This window comes from Netta rufina (genome assembly GCF_964035555.1).
Source record: "Netta rufina genome assembly, chromosome: 1".
In the NCBI taxonomy this organism is placed as follows: Eukaryota; Metazoa; Chordata; class Aves; order Anseriformes; family Anatidae; genus Netta; species Netta rufina.
The window spans coordinates 105,951,707-105,970,900 of NC_140123.1; the positions used below are offsets into that span (position 1 = coordinate 105,951,707).

Below are 19,194 nucleotides of genomic sequence, written 5' to 3' on the forward strand. Positions count from 1 at the left end.
TGCAGTTTTCTAAAAACAGAAAATATGACTGAAATATTACAGTTAAGTTGGTATACTTATGATAATAAACAATGTGTGTAAACCACTGGATAAAGTAAAAAAAATAAAGGGGAATATAATTTTGAATGCAAAAGCTGTATCTTATTAGCAAAAAGCAAGGCAAGTAAGTATACACATAAATAGCCTTATTTGTAATTCAGTGGAACAGAAGCTTTGAGAGTATATATGCAAAATAGTTTGTATTAAAAGCAACTCTGAGAAGAAAAAATATCTCCTTGTAACAAATATCTATCTTTATTAATGTTGGTCATTCCTTTAAATTAGGGTAGGTGGAAATGTTAAGAAAATTTTGCAAGCAGTAATTTACTGTATTAGAATTTATGAGAGGAGGAAAATCTATAGGTTATATAAATTATATATTTATATATATTCATACATATGGGTGACAAGTTAATTGCACAGTTACTGTGAAATAATGCATGCTATTTTATGGTAATATTGCAGTAAATCTACTGGAAACAATGGAACTGTAATTATATGGTAAGCTGTGTTAACGATACCACTTTAATATCCTGATGATTGTGAATTTAACTTGTGTCAGCATTGTATGTACCATAAAGTGATATACTGCATTTCTTTCCATGGTATAATAATAAAACAACTTAATTATGTATTTTTAAGGTTACAAATAGTTCTAGTGTCCTGGATTGGAAGTTAAATATTAACAGAATAAATATCATAGGGAAAACCTTGGCCTCATTGAATTCAAGAGGAATTTTCAGTGGGGACAGAATGACTTTTATCACATCTCTCCCACTACATTTGCAATGACACACCTGCGGTCAGGCTGATGTTGTATGTGTCCCAGATCCTCCTGACAGTCCTGTAACATGGGCTGGAGTTCTTCCTGGGGAGAGGGAGTGAGAGTGGCAGTTGACTGATGGCTATAGGAGACAGCGGCTGGAGAGGAAGCAGCTCCTCGAACAGGTGGAGTAGGACCTCGCTCATCTTCCTCCTCTTCCTCTAGTTCATCCTGCTGCAGATACATTCTTGCAGGTGGGACTGGACAAGGAATTTCTTGATCATAGCTGAAATTAATTTTTTAAATGAAAATAAGGACTTATTTTTTCACTGTGTAATTACCATATCTGATGCATACAATAATAGCCCAGAAAAAAAGGGGAGGGGAGGGGAGAAAACACATCATTGTTATATGTGCTCTTGAACACAGCTTAGCAAGGATGTAATAACTAGGTGTACATCACTTAAGTCATCTCTTTAAATAGCTACTCTACTGTTAGATGATGAGCACTAGAACTGTACTGAAGGAACGTCTCAATGCCAGCTTGTAGGGCAGATTACTGATCAATTAACAAGCAATTAAAATAAGAAATTGATAATGTTTTTATCTTTCTTACCTTTCATCCACTGAAAGACTGTAATCTTCACTATTGCTGTGGGGAGGTGGATGTGCTGGAGGGGGGGGAAGAAGATCTGCCCAGTTCATGCCAGCTTGCTTGGGAGCCTTTGGAGTCCGAGCACCCTTCTTATGCCCTTGACTCCCTGTGAATTATAAACAGTACATATTTCACAGAATCACAGAATTTCTAGGTTGGAAGAGACCTCAAGATCATCGAGTCCAACCTCTGACCTAACGCTAACAGTCCCCACTAAACCATATCCCTAAGCTCTACATCTAAATGTCTTTTAAAGACTTCCAGGGATAGTGACTCCACCACTTCCCTGGGCAGCCTGTTCCAATGCCTCACAACCCTTTCAGTAAAGAAGTTCTTCCTAAGATCCAGCCTAAAACTCCCCTGGCGCAACTTAAGCCCATTCCCCCTCGTCCTGTCACCAGGCACGTGGGAGAACAGACCAACCCCCACCTCACTACAGCCTCCTTTAAGGTATCTGTAAAGAGCAATAAGGTCACCCCTGAGCCTCCTCTTCTCCAGGCTGAACAAGCCCAGCTCCCTCAGCCGCTCTTCGTAGGACTTGTTCTCCAGGCCCCTCACCAGCTTCATCGCCCTTCTCTGGACTCGCTCAAGCACCTCGATGTCCTTCTTGTAGCGAGGGGCCCAAAACTGAACACAGTACTCGAGGTGTGGCCTCACCAGAGCCGAGTACAGGGGGACGATCACCTCCCTAGCCCTGCTGGTCACGCTGTTTCTTATGCAAGCCAGGATGCTGTTGGCCTTCTTGGCCACCTGAGCACACTGCTGCCTCATATTCAGCCGACTATCAACCATCACTCCCAGGTCCTTCTCTGCCTGGCAGCTCTCCAACCACTCATCTCCCAGCCTGTAGCTCTGGTTGGGGTTATTGCGCCCCAGGTGCAGGACCCGGCACTTGGCCTTGTTGAACTTCATGCAGTTGACCTCAGCCCATCGGTGCAGCCTATCCAGATCGTTCTGCAGAGCCTTCCTACCCTCAAGCAGATTGACACACGTGCATAGCTTGGTGTCATCTGCAAACTTGCTGAGGGTGCACTCAATGCCCTCGTCCAGATCATCGATGAAGATATTAAAGAGGACCGGCCCCAGCACCGAGCCCTGGGGAATGCCACTAGTGACTGGCCTCCAACTGGACTTGACTCCATTTACCACGACTCTTAGGGCTCGGCTATCCAGCCAGTTTCTAACTCAACGAAGCGTGTGCCAGTCCAAGTCAAGAGCAGCCAGTTTCTTGAGGAGAATGCTCTGGCAGACGGTGTCAAAAGCCTTGCTGAAGTCAAGGTAGACCACATCCACAGCCTTTCCCTCATCCACCCAGCGCGTCACTTTGTCATAGAAGGAGATCAGGTTCGTCAAGCAGGACCTGCCTTTCATAAACCCATGCTGACTGGGCCTGATCGCCTGGTTGCCCTGCAAGTGCTGCGTGATGACTCTCAAGAGGATCTGCTCCATGAGCTTCCCTGACACTGAGGTCAAACTGACAGGCCTGTAGTTTCCCGGGTCTGCCCTCCGGCCCTTCTTGTAGATGGGCATCACGTTTGCTAGCCGCCAGTCAACTGGGACCTCCCCCGATAGCCAGGACTGCTGATAAATGATAGTGGCTTGGCCAGCTCCTCTGCCAGTTCTCTCAGTACCCTTGGGTGGATCCCATCCGGCCCCATGGACTTGTGCACATCCAAGTACCGTAGCAGGTCACCAAACAGTTTTTCGTGGATAGTGAGGGATATTTGTAATTCTTTTAAATATCTCCTCACCATTATACTTTAAAAAACAAAATAGCCATAGTGCCTTCCATTTTCTCTTGAATTCCCTAAGAATTTACAGTTATCATTTGTTGGAATAAACTGCCATTCTTCCTTTTTACACCACTTTATAATTGTAGCTTCTCTCTAGAATTACTCCCCTTTTATAAGTAGGTGAATTTTACTAGAAAATTTACATAGAATGTAAAAAGCATACAGAACACAAAACTTGAATTGCAAATAGTCAAAATGTAATAAAAACTTAAATGAATTTTACAATCAGTGTCATTAAGAGTGAGCTTCCTAGTTCTATTAATTACATTATAGATTATCATCTAAAACAAATGAGCTGTAGACATATTTTCCAAAGTGCCTTTATATTATTTAATTATTGTAACCTAAAATACAATATGATACAGATATGATCTATTAAAGTTCCACTGTTGCATTAAGTCACTGAATATATGTAATTTGTACTTGTCCACTGAAACGTTTTAGGCACAATGAAATTACTAGTTTTAGTCTGAATGGCAGGTGCAGTTGAAAATAATTGCTGGCAGAACTAAAATAACAAAAAAAAAATAATGAAGAAGAAAGAAGATCAATGAAGTACAGCTCAAATGTTTTCAGCTACTATTACTGAGAAATTATAGCTTATAATAGAACAATGCAGCTTTAACAATTTGAGTAACTTTGAATAAGGATAATTATTCAGGTGGTCTTGATTTTTAACTTTGGACAGGAACTGACTCTACCATTGTTCCTTTGTACACATTTTTATCCTTCTTTGTTACTGTTACTTCACTAACTGCAGATAAAGTACCCATATTTTTAAGCATATTTTAGAATATTTTTTATTTCTCACTTCAACTGAGACTGGGCTTTATACTATCATAATTAAGCCTAGACACATGACTGTCTACATTGCAGTGAAATTTAGGAAGCTTGTTTTTTTTTTTAATTTTTGCTGCCTCAGATTTTCCTTTCTTATATATAGTAGTTCTGCTTATTATTCTCCCACGTTAGCTGACAGATATCAATGTGTTTTAGTTATGCACAATTATTTGTCTGGTATCTCAGTATGTCACACAAGACCCTAACTATCCCAAGGATACCATCATCTGCATTCTTTTCCCTATGCACCATGATATATGCTAAGTTCAGCACAAATAATTTATTACTCTGGTCACTGTGCTTCATTCCTGCTGGAGTCCTTGGTATAGGACTATAAATTGTTAGTGTTATGAATAACCATAATAGGTGTCATCATGGTGAATACCACCTTCTTATTTTTAATTTGCATGGGCAAAATCTCATACCCCTGAGATATTTCATGCTGAATTTCAGATCTTAATGCCACTGAGCAATGGCTCAGCACCACAGCCTCATGTTGTAAACCTGGGAACAGGCAAAAGGCTGGCTCCCACAAGAACACCCTGAACAGCTGGGAGAATCAGGAGCTGTGTTTATCTCACCCCAACCAGTGAGAATTCTGGTCACCCACAGGCACAGCAGGCTCATTTACACATTGACACCTCTGCTGTGCCTCAGTCATAATAGGTTAAGATGGACTGCAGGTTAGGATTAAGGCAGCTAGGCTACCAAAGGGTAAGCAGAACAGAAAGTGAAAAGGAAAGCCCAAGTCTTTAGAAGATCAATGTATATAAACATAGGCTGAGAATAAGACTTAAAGTAAAGCCCCAGATCAAGCCTATCCATGATTTATCTCTGAACATCTCTCACACTTCTACCAAAAATCAAAGCTGGAGGTTAACAGCTTATGCCAATACAAGAAGCAATTAAACAATATTTTATGGTTCCAAAGCACAGAGTACAATTTCAGTGCCCTGGTGAGTGATTTCTAGCACAAAAAGTTAAGTCTCATTTCAAGATTTTTAGAAAGGTCTTTTAGATATTTTGCATAGGAGATGCCTATGACAAACAAAACTTAACTGAATTATCTAGCCTACATTTGAATGATGAACAAGAGTAGTTTTGACATACAGCAATTGAAACCTGTAAAAATAGAATGTATATGTAAATGCTCTTTTACCCAATAAAATGCATGGAATCAATTTAAAAAATGAAAAAAAAAATATTAAAGCAGTTCTATTGGGTATAACTCAGATCTTCTGGTATCTTGAGCCTCTCTATGCATAAGATTCTGTTGGGTGCATAGACCTAACAAATGGAAAAGGAGTCAGTAAAATATAAGGAGGTTAACACACAAAATCCTCATTCCCCCCTTTCCCCTCCTTTGGTGGCAGCTAAAAAGGAATTTACACATTTCCATGACTTGTCTATCTGGAGACCATAATAATTAATTGACATTTAGATGGCACTAAGTAATCATGAGGATGCAACAGAAATACAGACATTTATTGAGTCAGTTTTTATAGTTTTGCATCTTCATGCTACATTATTTTCAGTGATTCTCTCCCCCTCATCCCTTCTGTAAGTCCAGTAACTAGTGCTAACTATGGCTACAGAAAAAAGCACCAGAAAAAGGTAAGGTTTGGTAAACATTTTAGATACTCACCAGACGTGCTACTGCCTCTATCCGAGCTGTTGTAGGATCCACCTGTATTCTGGTCATATGACTGGTTGTATGGAATTGTTGGAGCAATGTTGTCATTTACTCGGTAATCTGTAAGTTTAATAGTATAGTTAATGCCACCCTTTAGAAAAAGATCTACTTTTATATACCTGCTTTATAACACAAAGCAGACCTCCTGAAAACAGTGAGGAAAAAAACAAATTTATTTATTTTAAATGAAAATCATCCTATAATCACATTTTATTTTTATCTCATCTCTGCAAGTTTCAGGAAAATCACGGGTGTGGCTCCACAGCAAAAATGAAGTAAAATAAAATCCTATGCACAGGGTTGTTGCAATGCCTCCACAGTGATTAAGTCTCAGCGGATATATATGATCTATATGGGCATTTTGCATATGAATAGACTGTCACCTTGATTGATTTTCTATGGTCTCTGCTTAATTTACGCAAGCAGAGCAGGCAGTGGACTGTGGTAGCTACTTTTTGTATTTCAAAATACAAAGGTTATAAACCCATAGAGGAGTCAGCCCTGAATTACAAGGGCTGAATGACCTGCTGGAGCAACGATGCAGCTCCCTTGATTTTGGGTTACAGGAGAGGAGGTCTTCATTCCATGCCTACTGTCTCCAACAAGATTTCTGTTTACATTGGGTCATGCAGGTCCTAGCAAGGCACAGGGCCTTTTTTGCTAATGGCTGTTATAGTAATTTCCTTCTCCAATTCTCCAATTCCAAACCACTTGACGCTTGTGTTACTTTCAAATCTATATTTGGCAACTAGATCTGTAAAACTTTTTCAGAAATAAAATGCTCATCTGACAAAACAGTACTTTCATGCCAAAAAGTTTTATAATTTCCAGAGAACAGAAAGGAGATGAGTTACTCTTCATATAGCAAATAAAACTGTGTCATAAACAGAATCATTGGACATAAAGTAGTGACAACGAAGCACGGCATTTAACTTATCAAAATGGTTATTTCCCATCACAAAAGCTATAGGTATAATTGTCAGCAAGATGGTTTTGACTTAGGAAATGAGAAAACCAAGATCAGAATATTGACTCATAAAACAGCAAAACAAAACAAAAATAAACAAAACTAAGAATCCAGTCCCCATCTGCTGCAGAAATGTTTGTGATAATGTAAGCATGGGAAAAAGAGCAAAATGATAAATTCCACACCAGAGTGTATTCTGTAATAGTTTCTCAGCCTAGTTGAATCCCACAGACCACGATGAAGCCCTACATACCACATATGTTTACACAGAGGATAAACAGTAAATCAACACCCTGAAATATGTATATATGACTGTCAGCAGACAATGCTTTAAGGGGGCCTTTCCACACTACAATATGCTAGAAAATATGCAGCTGTAATATACACAGTTTGAAAGATGCAGTATCTTCCAGGGCATAAAAACGAAATATGTTTTAATTCCAAAACAGATATGTAATACACAGTTCATGAAAGAAAACATAATTACAAAAAATACAGCTTTCACCCTATAGTAAGGAGCCACAAAAATTGAATTTTCTTTTGACACATTTATGGCAAGTGAAGGTGTCACATTTTATATTGCCCTTTGAACTCCTCTGTAAGTAGATAGGTCCAGCAGCAAAATCAACATTCCTGTAATAAAATGTGTCTTTTTACTGGATCACTTATCACTATACGACCACTTGAGATACAACTTTCCATGCAAAAAGTTCAAAGTTAGAATAGGTCCAGTTCCTAGGGATACTGTTTTGCAAATCAGGTTACTAAAAGAGGTTGCATGGTAGCCTGCAGGACTAGCAAGAAATCACATACCTATTTCTTCAAACTCCCACACATTATATTAAAGAAACATGCCCTCAAGGCCACGAAAGTAGATTCTGATGTTTCACGTTAACACTGAAATCAATTTATTTATAGCTTCTGGATCCAGACTTCAGTCAGGGTAACAAAGGAATTTAGTTTCCAAAATTGTGTGCAGTAACATCACCTCTGAATACGTGAATCGAAGGCTTGCTAGGAACAAGTCTAAAATGAATTGGATAGCTCCATTTCTGTCCCCAGTGTACAACAAAACACAATTTTACAGAGTTTGATGTGCAAAATTTCATTCGTTTACATGAACATGTAGATTTAATTAGTCTCCATCCACGACTGTGAAGAGTGGGTTGACCTATTTAAAATTTAAGGTAGAGTATAACGTAACTACCATACATCTGGTTTATGAATAAAATATCTGGCCTCTGTCTTAAGCCATCCCTTAACCAGTATTAAATATAAACTAATCTCAAATCAACAGGAAGTATATTTTATATATATTTTTTTTCTAAATATACAATTTGTTATTTGTTATAATAAATTCAGTGAAGGTTATTGCGGTGCTAATTAACTTTTTGACACTGTTAGCAGTGAACAGCTAAACCTAAAGAGGAAGAAGTCTAAAAGCACCACAGAAGTCTGTAATTGCTGAACCTGAAAACTTTACACTCCCAGCACCAGAATGTCAAAACTCCTCTGATGCCTAAAGAGGAGAAACAAGCTAAAAGCTCTTCACCTTTGTTTAATTTGTTTTGCTCCATAATGTTGTACTGTATGGGTGCAACCTCTTGCTTTTGCTGAACAGAGGGTTTCCAGTGTTTCTCATTCGTATCCCCGCTGCCATTGTTAACATTATTGCTGATATTTGACTGGATGAGTTGAGTGGTGGCATATGGAGTGGGCTGCCCAGGTTGGCTGACAAATCTTCCATCCTTTAGATTTGGACTATTGAAGGTTTTCATCTCATTGATTTTGTTGCTTAGGTCCACGTCACCATATACAGTTGACTCAGGCAACATCAGGTTTGTTTGCTTGTTGTCCAGCTGATTGTTGTAATTTGCTATACAATCGGCTAACCACAGAGGAAAGAAAAAAGAAAAGGTCATTCTGTTCGCTTACACTATACTTTCAATGAAATTCCCTTAATTTTTTTTTTTTATTTTTTTTTTTTTTTAGTGCATAACTACATGTCTCACATCCATGAAACTGAGATATTGTAATTAACTAGTTTATGGAATATCTTTTACCTAATAAGTTACTGTCTATAGTCTTAAGTCTCCAGAACAAAAGTAGTGTTCTCTGTTTTGCTTCACTGTAAATTCAGATCTATTGAATTGTATCTACTATGACTTACCTTTTTTTTCTTTTTTCTTTTTCTACATTTGCCATATAAATATTTACATTTTTAGATATTATTCTCAAAGCAGTATAAGTACCTAATAACTGTGATTAAGATAATTTAATTTAAAGAAAAAATCAACCAAAATCTTATAGTGGCAATAACTACACAAGACAGTCATTTCATGTCAATATAGAATGAACATCATTTAGATTTTTGTAATTGGTGTAAGAAACACAATACAACAGATTTTTATAAAACAGATTGAGGAATGATTAAACATTAACAGAATTAATTAAAAAGAAACAGTACAATGCAAAAGGTAACTCAGTACCCAGCAGAAAAAACTTTATTTGATCATTGTTTCTTTGTACAACTTTGCATTTCAGATTGAAACAAAAGACAGGAAAACAATTTGGAATTTTTGCTAATTATTAGTTGCTTTGGATATGGCAAGGTAATATCGTAGTAATACCATTGTCCTGTGTGCAAAATATTGACAGTATAGATAGCATGAATTCATTTTTTCTAATAGATATTGTATCGTTAGATCAGTACTTGTTACAGTCATACATTAATTAGATGCATACTGGTGTTCAGGCCACTACTGTGTGAACCAATGGGCCTGTCTTTCTGGCTTTCCTATCTCCTGTAACAGTAACAGTAATTACTGTTACTCCGATGTAACAGTGGTTCCATACAATTTTTTTCTCTCCCTATCTAGTCTGCTGGAAGAACACTGAATGGAGTAATGCAGTCTGTGGTTTTAGAAGGCTAAGTACAACCAGCATACCATGATCATTAAACAAGAATTCATTTGCCACCTAATTAATGCATCAATAATTACATAACAATCACCAGGAATATATTTTTCCTTTTCAAAAAGATGTACCATTTATGTTAATGAGTTTGATTAAAAACCTGAAGTACATTACCCATGGAGGCCACAATTCATTTTCTAGATCATAAGAGTAAGTACAGAATACAGGATTTGACCATTATACTAAGTGAACTAACTTCGAAATACAGAGGACATTCAATTTTTAAAAAAGTATTCCCTAATACATACATCTTTGTGGAGAAATATTTTCTGAAAAAAAGAGGAATAAAACACAACTAGAGGAAGAAAATCACTGACCCAGTGATTAAGGAACAATATCAGAACATGCCACATCCAACATATTCAATTCACATTTCATGCCCTTAGCTTTTATTTTTGAAGGTTTTACGGTTTGATATATTTTTCTTTCTTATGTAAGGTGTTATTTATTTATTGCTTCATAGTCTTCATTGTCTTGATTTTTACTTCTTAAATTTCTTCATTTCTAATTTTTCTCTCACCTCCTGAGACCATGCTAGTCTTTCCTCCTCTCCAAGGGCATTTTATTCATTATATTGGGCAATTAAATATCTAGTATATTCTTCATTCCTAATACGTCATGCTTTGCTATAATATCCTTGCACAGTCACTTGTAATAAATATTTTTACCTCCTTCCATTTTCAGCTACATCCAATTTTTGTGTAGGGCAATGTAATAGATACAATATACACAGCAGATACATTTTTTACATAAACACATTACAACTCCTCATACAAAGTACTTAAACAAAACTGGTTCACCTCTATAACATTTTTATTCTGCTAGATATTTTTATTGTATCTACCTTTAGAACAATGTGTTCCCATTCTGTAAAGTTGGAATATATTACTATAGCACTATGACCATCTTATCTGTCATCAAACTTACAGGCTGTACTTCAATGAAAAGAATCACTTTGCAACACAACCAAGCTTAACACAAAAGCTAAATCAAGAGAGAATCTGCTGCACCTCATGACAAGATGTTGTGTTAGTTTGCAACCCTCAGAAATGTGCAGGCTTCCTTTTCTGGATTTGTTAAGTTTCCATTACTTAAACCTGCTATGTGCTATGTCAGAGAGGAGAGGAGAGGAGAGGAGAGGAGAGGAGAGGAGAGGAGAGGAGAGGAGAGGAGAGGAGAGGAGAGGAGAGGAGAGGAGAGGAGAGGAGAGGAGAGGAGAGGAGAGGAGAGGAGAGGAGAGGAGAGGAGAGGAGAGGAGAGGAGAGGAGAGGAGAGGAGAGGAGAGGAGAGGAGAGGAGAGGAGAGGAGAGGAGAGGAGAGGAGAGGAGAGGAGAGGAGAGGAGAGGAGAGGAGAGGAGAGGAGAGGAGAGGAGAGGAGAGTTCAGTGGGAAGGGACCTTCAAAGTCCATCTAGTCCAACCTCCTCATCACTTCAGGGCTAAACAAAACTTAAAGCACATTATGGACAGCATTGTCCAAATGCCAGGTACTTACAGGCATGGGGCATCAACCACCTTACTAGGATGTCTGTTCCAGTGTTTGACCCCTCTGTTTACTGTGAGAGTAAAGAATTTTTTTTGCAGTGTCCAGTCTGAACCTCCCCAGGCCCAGCTTTGTGCCGTTTCCTTGCTTCCTGTCATCGGTTCCCAGGGAGCGAAGACCAGCACCTCCCTCTCTGCCTTCCCTCCTTGGGAAGGTGCAGGGAGTAGTAAGGTCATCTCTTGGCCTCCTCTTCTCCAAACCAGACAAACCACATGTCCTCGGCCTCTCCTCACAGGACATATCTTCCAGCCCTTTTTCCAGATTTGTTTCCCTCCTCTGGATGCTTTCAAAGACCTTAACATCCTTTTTATTTTGTTGAGCCCAGAACTGCACACAATATTCAAGGTGAGGCTGTACCAACACTAAATACAGTGAGAAAGTCACCTTTTGGCCAGCTGGCTGTGTGTGTTTAAAGCACCTCAAAACGTGGTTTGTCCTCTTGGTTGCCAGGGCACACCACTGAGTCATCTCTCCACCAGAAATATTTTTACATAGGTATTTGTGAATATGATATCCTCAGGCAGGGTAAGACACATGTCTCTAATGTTAAAATCTCTCATCTTACCCCGAAGCACCTGGTGCTGGTCACTGTCAGACAGGATACTGCAGGAGATGAATTACCACTATCACATTATGGCTGGTTTCACATCAATTACACTGGATGTAATGCTGTTTTGCACTTATGCAACTTCACTATAGGTAATCATGCTCCCTCTCTGAAATGCTGGGAAATGCTAACAACAAAAATCAGCTAGAAATCCTGGTAGTTTGTAGGCGATGTGGGAAAGACATTTTCATTCCTCACTGGTAGCATTGGCTGGGTTAAAATAAAAGGTGCATCAAGTCCATTTAAAACAAAATGTGTAACGAATAGCACTTCCAGGTAGATTTCCCCTATTGTCTTCCCGTGGCACTCACAATGTTTTCTTCAAGAATACCCTGAATCCTGTTCAAGCTCCTGGGAACTCCTACTTAACCTAACATTTCACAATTTCTTTCAGATAGTGAAGTTAACTTTATTTTCCACACACCCTAAATGGAAAACCAACTATCCATTTTTGTATAGAATGGAATCCCATGAGAGGTTTTTAATGTGGCTAAGGAGAGTATCTTCCAAGTACTTTAGTGATGTTTTATTTCTTGCTTTTCATTGTGCCCAAAACAGAAGGAAAATCTCACTGGTATCATTTTTAATACTTTTCCTTCTCCATCTAAGTAACAAAGATGTGCAAAACAACCTAAAAACAAAGTTATCTGCTGTTTGTCAGATGTTATAACATACAAGTTCAGTGCGACTTCTGGTAACGTGGGACATTGCAGGGGCTCCTTCAGCTTTCGACACAGATTGTTGCAATTGGCTGGGAACCACAAGGGACCAAAAAGGGACAGAAAGCATAATCATGACATAGTGGAATGAAACTACATTAAATCTGAACATATATTGGAAATTAAAAAGAAAAAGAAACCTGTTCTCCAGTATTATAAGCATATACTATGTAAAGAAGATTCCTAAGCAAGGCAGAAATATATCTAACCTGGTCGACTGTACGTTGTAAGGTTGCTATCACTGTTTCCATTGCCAGAGGTGCAGCAGTTGATGGAGCAGTCATTGTGGTTGTTCCCTGTGTTAGGCCAAGTATCTGCTAGCCATGGCTGCGTGGCTGGTTCACTGATGTTTAGGAGACCTGGCCTTTAAAAACAAAGCTTGGTCATTTCAAAAATTAAACAAAAGCGTTTTCACATTGCAATTATATTCTTCTCAGAAGGTTAGATATCACTTATTAAAGGGCTTAGACACTGGAAAATACAGCTTAATTCAACTGTAGAATGGTTTTCAGTCTCTTATGTAACAGACTAAAATAACCTGCTCCTTGATAAGACATTCTGAAGTGAACAGCCAAGGACAGCATTGGTTCAGGTTGATGAACTGCGCATAACATATTTGTGTGCAACCTTCAATTATCTTGAGAATTTTGTTGATAAAAAAAAAAAATAATAACAATAATTATTTTTTTTGGGGGGCAAGGGAGTGGTATTTTTATCTTCTTGTTCTTTCTTTGTATTTCTTACAGAAAACAAGGTAAAAAAGAGGTCACTGGCAAGTCAAACACAAAGTTCAAACATGGAAGATGGATACACAGAAATACAAGCCAAGTTTGCATGTGAATAGTCACAAGTTCTTGGTGATTTATGAAGACAGGTACTAACCACCATCAGATACTACTCTTGTGGATCAAAGGGAACAGCAGATTACAGAAACCTCTGTTACTTGGGAGCGTTTGGGTCCCATTAAGCACACTAAGTATGTGATATATCTTTGTTAATGAATACAACAACACTTGCTTAATCTTTATATAGGTGGAACGGCAGCAACTCCTAAGCAACTTTAAAGTAACTGGGAATACTCGATAACTTTACAAATATCCAGATATCAATACTGCATATCAGTTACATTTGGAATAATATATTCCCACCATCAGCAGAAAAAGACAGCATTGCTTGGTTTCCAAGATGCTGAGTTTTTCTAGGGAGCATGAAAGACACTGATGAATGTTTAGTAGAATCTTTGGTGCCTCTTTAGTTGTTACAATAATGATGCATAACAGCATGTTATGAAGTCCCACACAAGTGACATCTTCTACCAACAATTGCTTTTGATAACTAAGATGCTTTTTAAAAAACAGAAAATTTTATTCAGTCATATTAAAAAAAAAAAGTAATGCAGACTCTTTCATCACATGATTTAACAAGCAAATTTCCATTGGAAACAGTATAAAAACTAGTCTCTAATATTAGATGTGATGTTCTTCAAAAATAAAATACACTAATCCTCTGAATCTACAAGCTGAGAATACAAAATGCATGAAGTTTTTTAAGGGAGATATAGTTAATCAATGCTGCAGGCCTAAGACATATTCTTAGAATGACATTTAAAGGTCTATACATATGTGTATAGACCTTTCCTGCACTTCACATGTCACCTGACAATTTAACATAGGAAGTGATGAGGCATGACTTACTGCCAGGCTATCACACCAGACAATACACATTCATTAGAAAAGTGCATTTTTTAGAATCTGAAATAAATGTACAGCCGTGTCAACATGTGAAGAGCTGGGTTGAAATACTTTTTTTTTTTTTTTTTTTTTTTTTTTTTAACCTATTGCTCTGCTCTTACAATGAGAATATACCTCAAGGCATTTGGAGGAGACAAAGTTCCCAGAATATGGGCACTTTCAAGGCCTGTGTTCTGGATTTTTGCATAGAAAGTTAAAGGCACTTTGTTTCTAAAATTTACTTTCCATTAAAACAAGTTGTCACGTAAGAAATGTGTTGTGATGTATATAAGTAGAGGTAAACAATACTGGGGACATTTAGGTGGAAGTGTTAGCACAAGGTGTTTGCATTACATCTCTATACTCTGCTGCAAGACAGGAGATGATCTTTTCCAAAGATCTTCAGCCTTTGAGGTGAATTCTTTGAGTCCTTGAATTGCTGCACTGGGCCTGGGTTGGGGTGGGGCATGGTGAGGTGGGGTGGGGAGAGCAAGCAACTGTGTGGGTGCCTGGCTACTGGCTGGAGTCAATCCACCCTAATTACCATTACTCGAGTTCCGGCTGAAAAGGGGATTGCCACAGAAATGGGCGTTTTTTTCAGCATTACAGAGGTGGGGATTATTTTGAAACAGATCACTGTGGCATTCTGAATAATAACTTTAACATGCTCGCATATCTGCACTCGGCAAAAAAATGCTAAACCTTTCCAAAACATTACAAATATAATGTAAGGAAGTGGAAGCTTTAAGTTTGAAATTCAGAGCAAAGATTTTCATATGTAAAGATTAGATTTTTTTAACATTGCAAAAGTATGTTTCATATTCTACTAAATGCTGTACAGCATCAGATGCTCTGTAAATACCATATACTCAGATGAACAAAAGAAGCATAGATGTTAGCACTTTAAATCAATTACACTGCTAGATTGTGGCACGGATCCTTAAAAGTAGGGCAGTAAAAAAGACACTGCTTCTTTAGCAGTACCAAAATGACTGTATACGACGTAGACACTTCTGGGTTCGTATCTGTCCTCTGAGTCTATGTTGACTGTGATTTGTCTACCTTGTGCTATGGGATGAGCAAGAAAGCACAGTGGCACAAAGAACACAAAGGATGTTAACTGTATCTTTTTGAACAACCTTGTCAGGGAAAGAGATGGTTTATCTCTGCTCTCTCATTTTCTCACTATCCTGGGGTGAAGGCAGCAACCCAGTGATTTACAGATTTGTCCATTCAAACATCACATGGTAACTGTTCTAGAGGTTTTCCTCCATGTTTTTATGGCTATGACAATACAGCAGCATACAGTACTGGACAGAGAGATGTGCAATTGCTCATAATGTGCCAGGTACAGTAGCAGCACTGGATTAACTCTGCACAGCATTCAAGCACACTGGGAATGTTTAATTTTATGCCTAATCCTCACCATTACCAAATTTTTGTAAGGTTTTGCATATTAGGAATTGACAAGATGCCACTTGTGAGACAGGAACTGATATAGGAATTTGAACACAGCTGTTCTCTGAGATTTTAATGCTTATTCCAACATCATGCCAAATCTTTAGCTCAAATGCTTACAAAAGAGCATGCACACAGAAAAAAAAAAAAAAAAAGAAAGTGTGCTAATAGAGTGACAATGCTCCTACCTGCCTTTTGCTAAAACTGCTATTTTGCCTCCTGAAGAAATCTCCGTCTCTATGTGGCAAAATTAAACTACAGTTTTGTCCATTGCCATTCACTAATAACGTAAACCCAGTAAACATATTTCAGTTAAATCTTCAGTCTTGAATGGAGTAGGTTCTCAGAGTAAGGGGCTTTAAATTAAGTCTACATCTCCTTCTCCTTCAGTGAACCATCTCTTGCAAGTAATGCTTTAACTGTTTTGCATTCACAGCAAGAGTTTTTCTTAAAAAGTCAGTTTACAAGCTGTTTGTGTCTGCAGCACATTCTTCCAATAAATGTTTTTTTTTTTTTCTTTGTAGCATTTGTGAACCAGCTGTATTTCTTAACCTTCACAAGTGCCACGACTTAATTACTTTTACTCCCTTAATCAGATGCTAAGTCAGATATTTATTTTGAAGTTAAAGTGCTCCCTCTGCTGCTTATTTTTTGAGGTGCAGTTTTTACAGATTAACAAAGCAACTCAAGAAAATACCATGACCCATTCTTTGGAAGTCATCCTAAAAATGCAAACCACATCCGTCTAAGCAGTAAAATATATGGAATAAGTGTATGCATTAATATGATAAATTAAAATGTGTATTTGCAAGTTGTTGTTCTGCCATCACTTATAAGGACAATTATACTCCCAACATTTTTAAATGTAGTTGCACACAATTTACAGCTTTAAAAATAAAGCACATAATTACCTGCCTCCACTGCTTACGGCATCTCCTCCTCTTTGATAGGTTACTGAAAAAAAAGATTAAAAAAAAGAAAAAAAAAGGAAATAATTTAAAAAGCACACAGACTCCTTACATAACAATATTAAATCTGCCTTTGTTTCATTTCATGAAAGACAGTAAGTGTGCGGTGTTTATACATTAATTCTGAGTCTCATTCTGAAAGTAATTCCTTCAAATGCAAGTTTATACGTAATACTTGTAATGCTTGATAACTGCTACTTTTAGCTTCATCAAAGTTTCATATTCCAGTTACATTCAGAAAAACACAAACAAATACATGTATCATTTATGGCAGGAAGCCATTCATCAGGTTGAACTTATCCTTAACATAACTCTGCTGACTTCAGTGGAGTTACTCTGTGGAAGAATTTAGGTCATATATTTATTTCATGAATGACTAGATGTTAAAGCTTTGCTCTACCTTATTATTTTGGTAAGATTAAAGAGGTAGTATGATTTTATAACAGACTTTAGTTCCAACATAAACAATGGCTCATTACAGCTGGACCTCCTACAAAAACATGCTTTTTTCTGAACATTACTGCACTTTACTCATGGAACAAGCATACTCTAAAAATCCACAGAAGCTTTGTATTTTATAACACTTTACAATTGCATTTAATAATGATACTTGGTTTTTAAATCTAAAACCTTAGAAGTATAAATCTTGGTAAAAAGTGACTGGCAGAAAGAATATTTCCTGAATTAGTAGGAGCAGTTTTGCTAGCATTTCATAAGCATCATACATTAACTAAGTGCACAACCACATGCTTTATATGTTGGCATGGATTGTGTATCCTTCACAATGAGGTATCATGGTTAAAAAAGTTATGTTACAGGATGTATACATCCAACAAGAAACAGTGCTGTATATTTTTGGGGTTTGCATTGGGCTAGGCAAAGGGTTAAGGAGACTGCCTCCCTGCAAATGCTTATGGATTCTACACTTTCCATCTAGGAATATCTTAAAAAAAAAAAAAAAAAAAAAAAAAGCAGTCGAATTCTGCTCTTTAGAAGAACTCCAAACTGTGAGCCTGCAAGAGAGAGATAAATGCTGGCAGTGATTACAGTAACAGGATTAAAATGTAGAATTCCTTGCTACAGGTAAAAGTCTTTTACTGTAGGTAATGCTAAAGAAGAGGATATGGTACCATTTAAAGTCAGTGGAACTCACGACTGGGATTGTGGATTGAAAAAAGATTTTTTTCCTTTAAACATTTTACATACTTTGTGTTTTTCCAATGTCTTCTTTAAAAATCTCAGTGATATTTATTTTGCAGCTCTGACATATCTTATGGAGCTGTGATATTTTCCTTTAATGTTAAGAATCCAACTGAAAAAATGTATATTAGCTAACCTACCAACCTCTGCGGAATTTCAGTAGCATGCTACAATTGTGATTGCAGTAGAAGCTCTCTGTTAAGCCAATTAAAGTAACAGCAAAATAATAATTTGCATTAGTCTCTACCGTGGATCTCAAAGGACTTCAGAAACATTAAGGGCCACTCTGACTCATGCTGAACAGTAAGCAACTCCACTGAACATAATAGGATGACTTTTGAAACAAGACACTATTCAGTGTGATTAAAAGCATGTGGATAAGAATCTAACCCATTACCACTAGGTCTGCATGGATCAATGCAGATATACATGAGATTGTTTCAGCTGCAGTCACACCTGGAAGGATGTAACACAGCTGCTGTCCACAGGCCAAATTAGTATGGTGATATTGAGCTATTATTTTGAGCTAAGTATTTCGAGCTGATTTTGTGCAGAGGAATAGTTAGGTGGCTTTTAACCTGCCTGGGTATTACATGACCTGCAAGTCTCATAGACAATAAGGCATTTAGAACAGAGGAGAAAGATACGACCTGTCTATTCACTCAGCTTGTAGCTAAAAGGAATATATGCAGTACAACGGTGGATAGTGAATGTGTTGAATAGTATTCGTTGTTGAGGAAAAGCTTCTGAACTCCCAGACTATGGGACTGACTGAAGGTCCAGTCTACAGAACAGAAAGGCTCTCACTGAAAGTTCTGGTGGGCTATGGCTTGGTGTGTGTCATGGAAATAGTTTGCACATTTCTAAGCATAAAGAAAAAGAAGATGATTTTAAACCCACCCTGAATTTGAAATGCAGCTTTATGTAGAACAAGTTGACTGCTTAAGAGTTTCATAGCACAAATACAGCTTAAGGCAGCAAGCAAAGAAATCTAACTGATAACACACTTTGATTTCCTGTATCTGCCAAAGCAGAGAACTCCTAGGACACTGGTTTAATGCAGTTTCAGAGGGAAGACACAAGCAAATGTTTTGCCAACTGTAGTCCCACCGGTTCCCTTACAAGTCAGCATCTGGGCTCTGCTAAGTCATTCCTCCTTCATCAGAAGTACCTTTGAATCACTAGATGTAGAAGGCTACACTAAGAAGAGAGCCCAGGTTGAACTAACTGACAGGAGCATGCTAC

General features: G+C 37.8%; 1 protein-coding gene across 1 annotated transcript in view; it reads right to left on the reverse strand.

Moving 5' to 3' along the window:
• The window catches only part of ROBO1 (roundabout guidance receptor 1), a gene marked incomplete at both ends in the record, with an annotated part of 540,132 nt that overhangs the window by 20,865 nt on the left and 500,073 nt on the right, over positions 1–19,194 (reverse strand). Inside the window, 6 exons of the mRNA XM_084291939.1 lie at positions 837–1,088; positions 1,419–1,563; positions 5,736–5,843; positions 8,303–8,638; positions 12,803–12,957; positions 16,693–16,735. Of these exons, the coding sequence (XP_084148065.1) occupies positions 837–1,088; positions 1,419–1,563; positions 5,736–5,843; positions 8,303–8,638; positions 12,803–12,957; positions 16,693–16,735 (1,039 nt within the window). The remainder of the gene's footprint in view (positions 1–836; positions 1,089–1,418; positions 1,564–5,735; positions 5,844–8,302; positions 8,639–12,802; positions 12,958–16,692; positions 16,736–19,194) is intronic.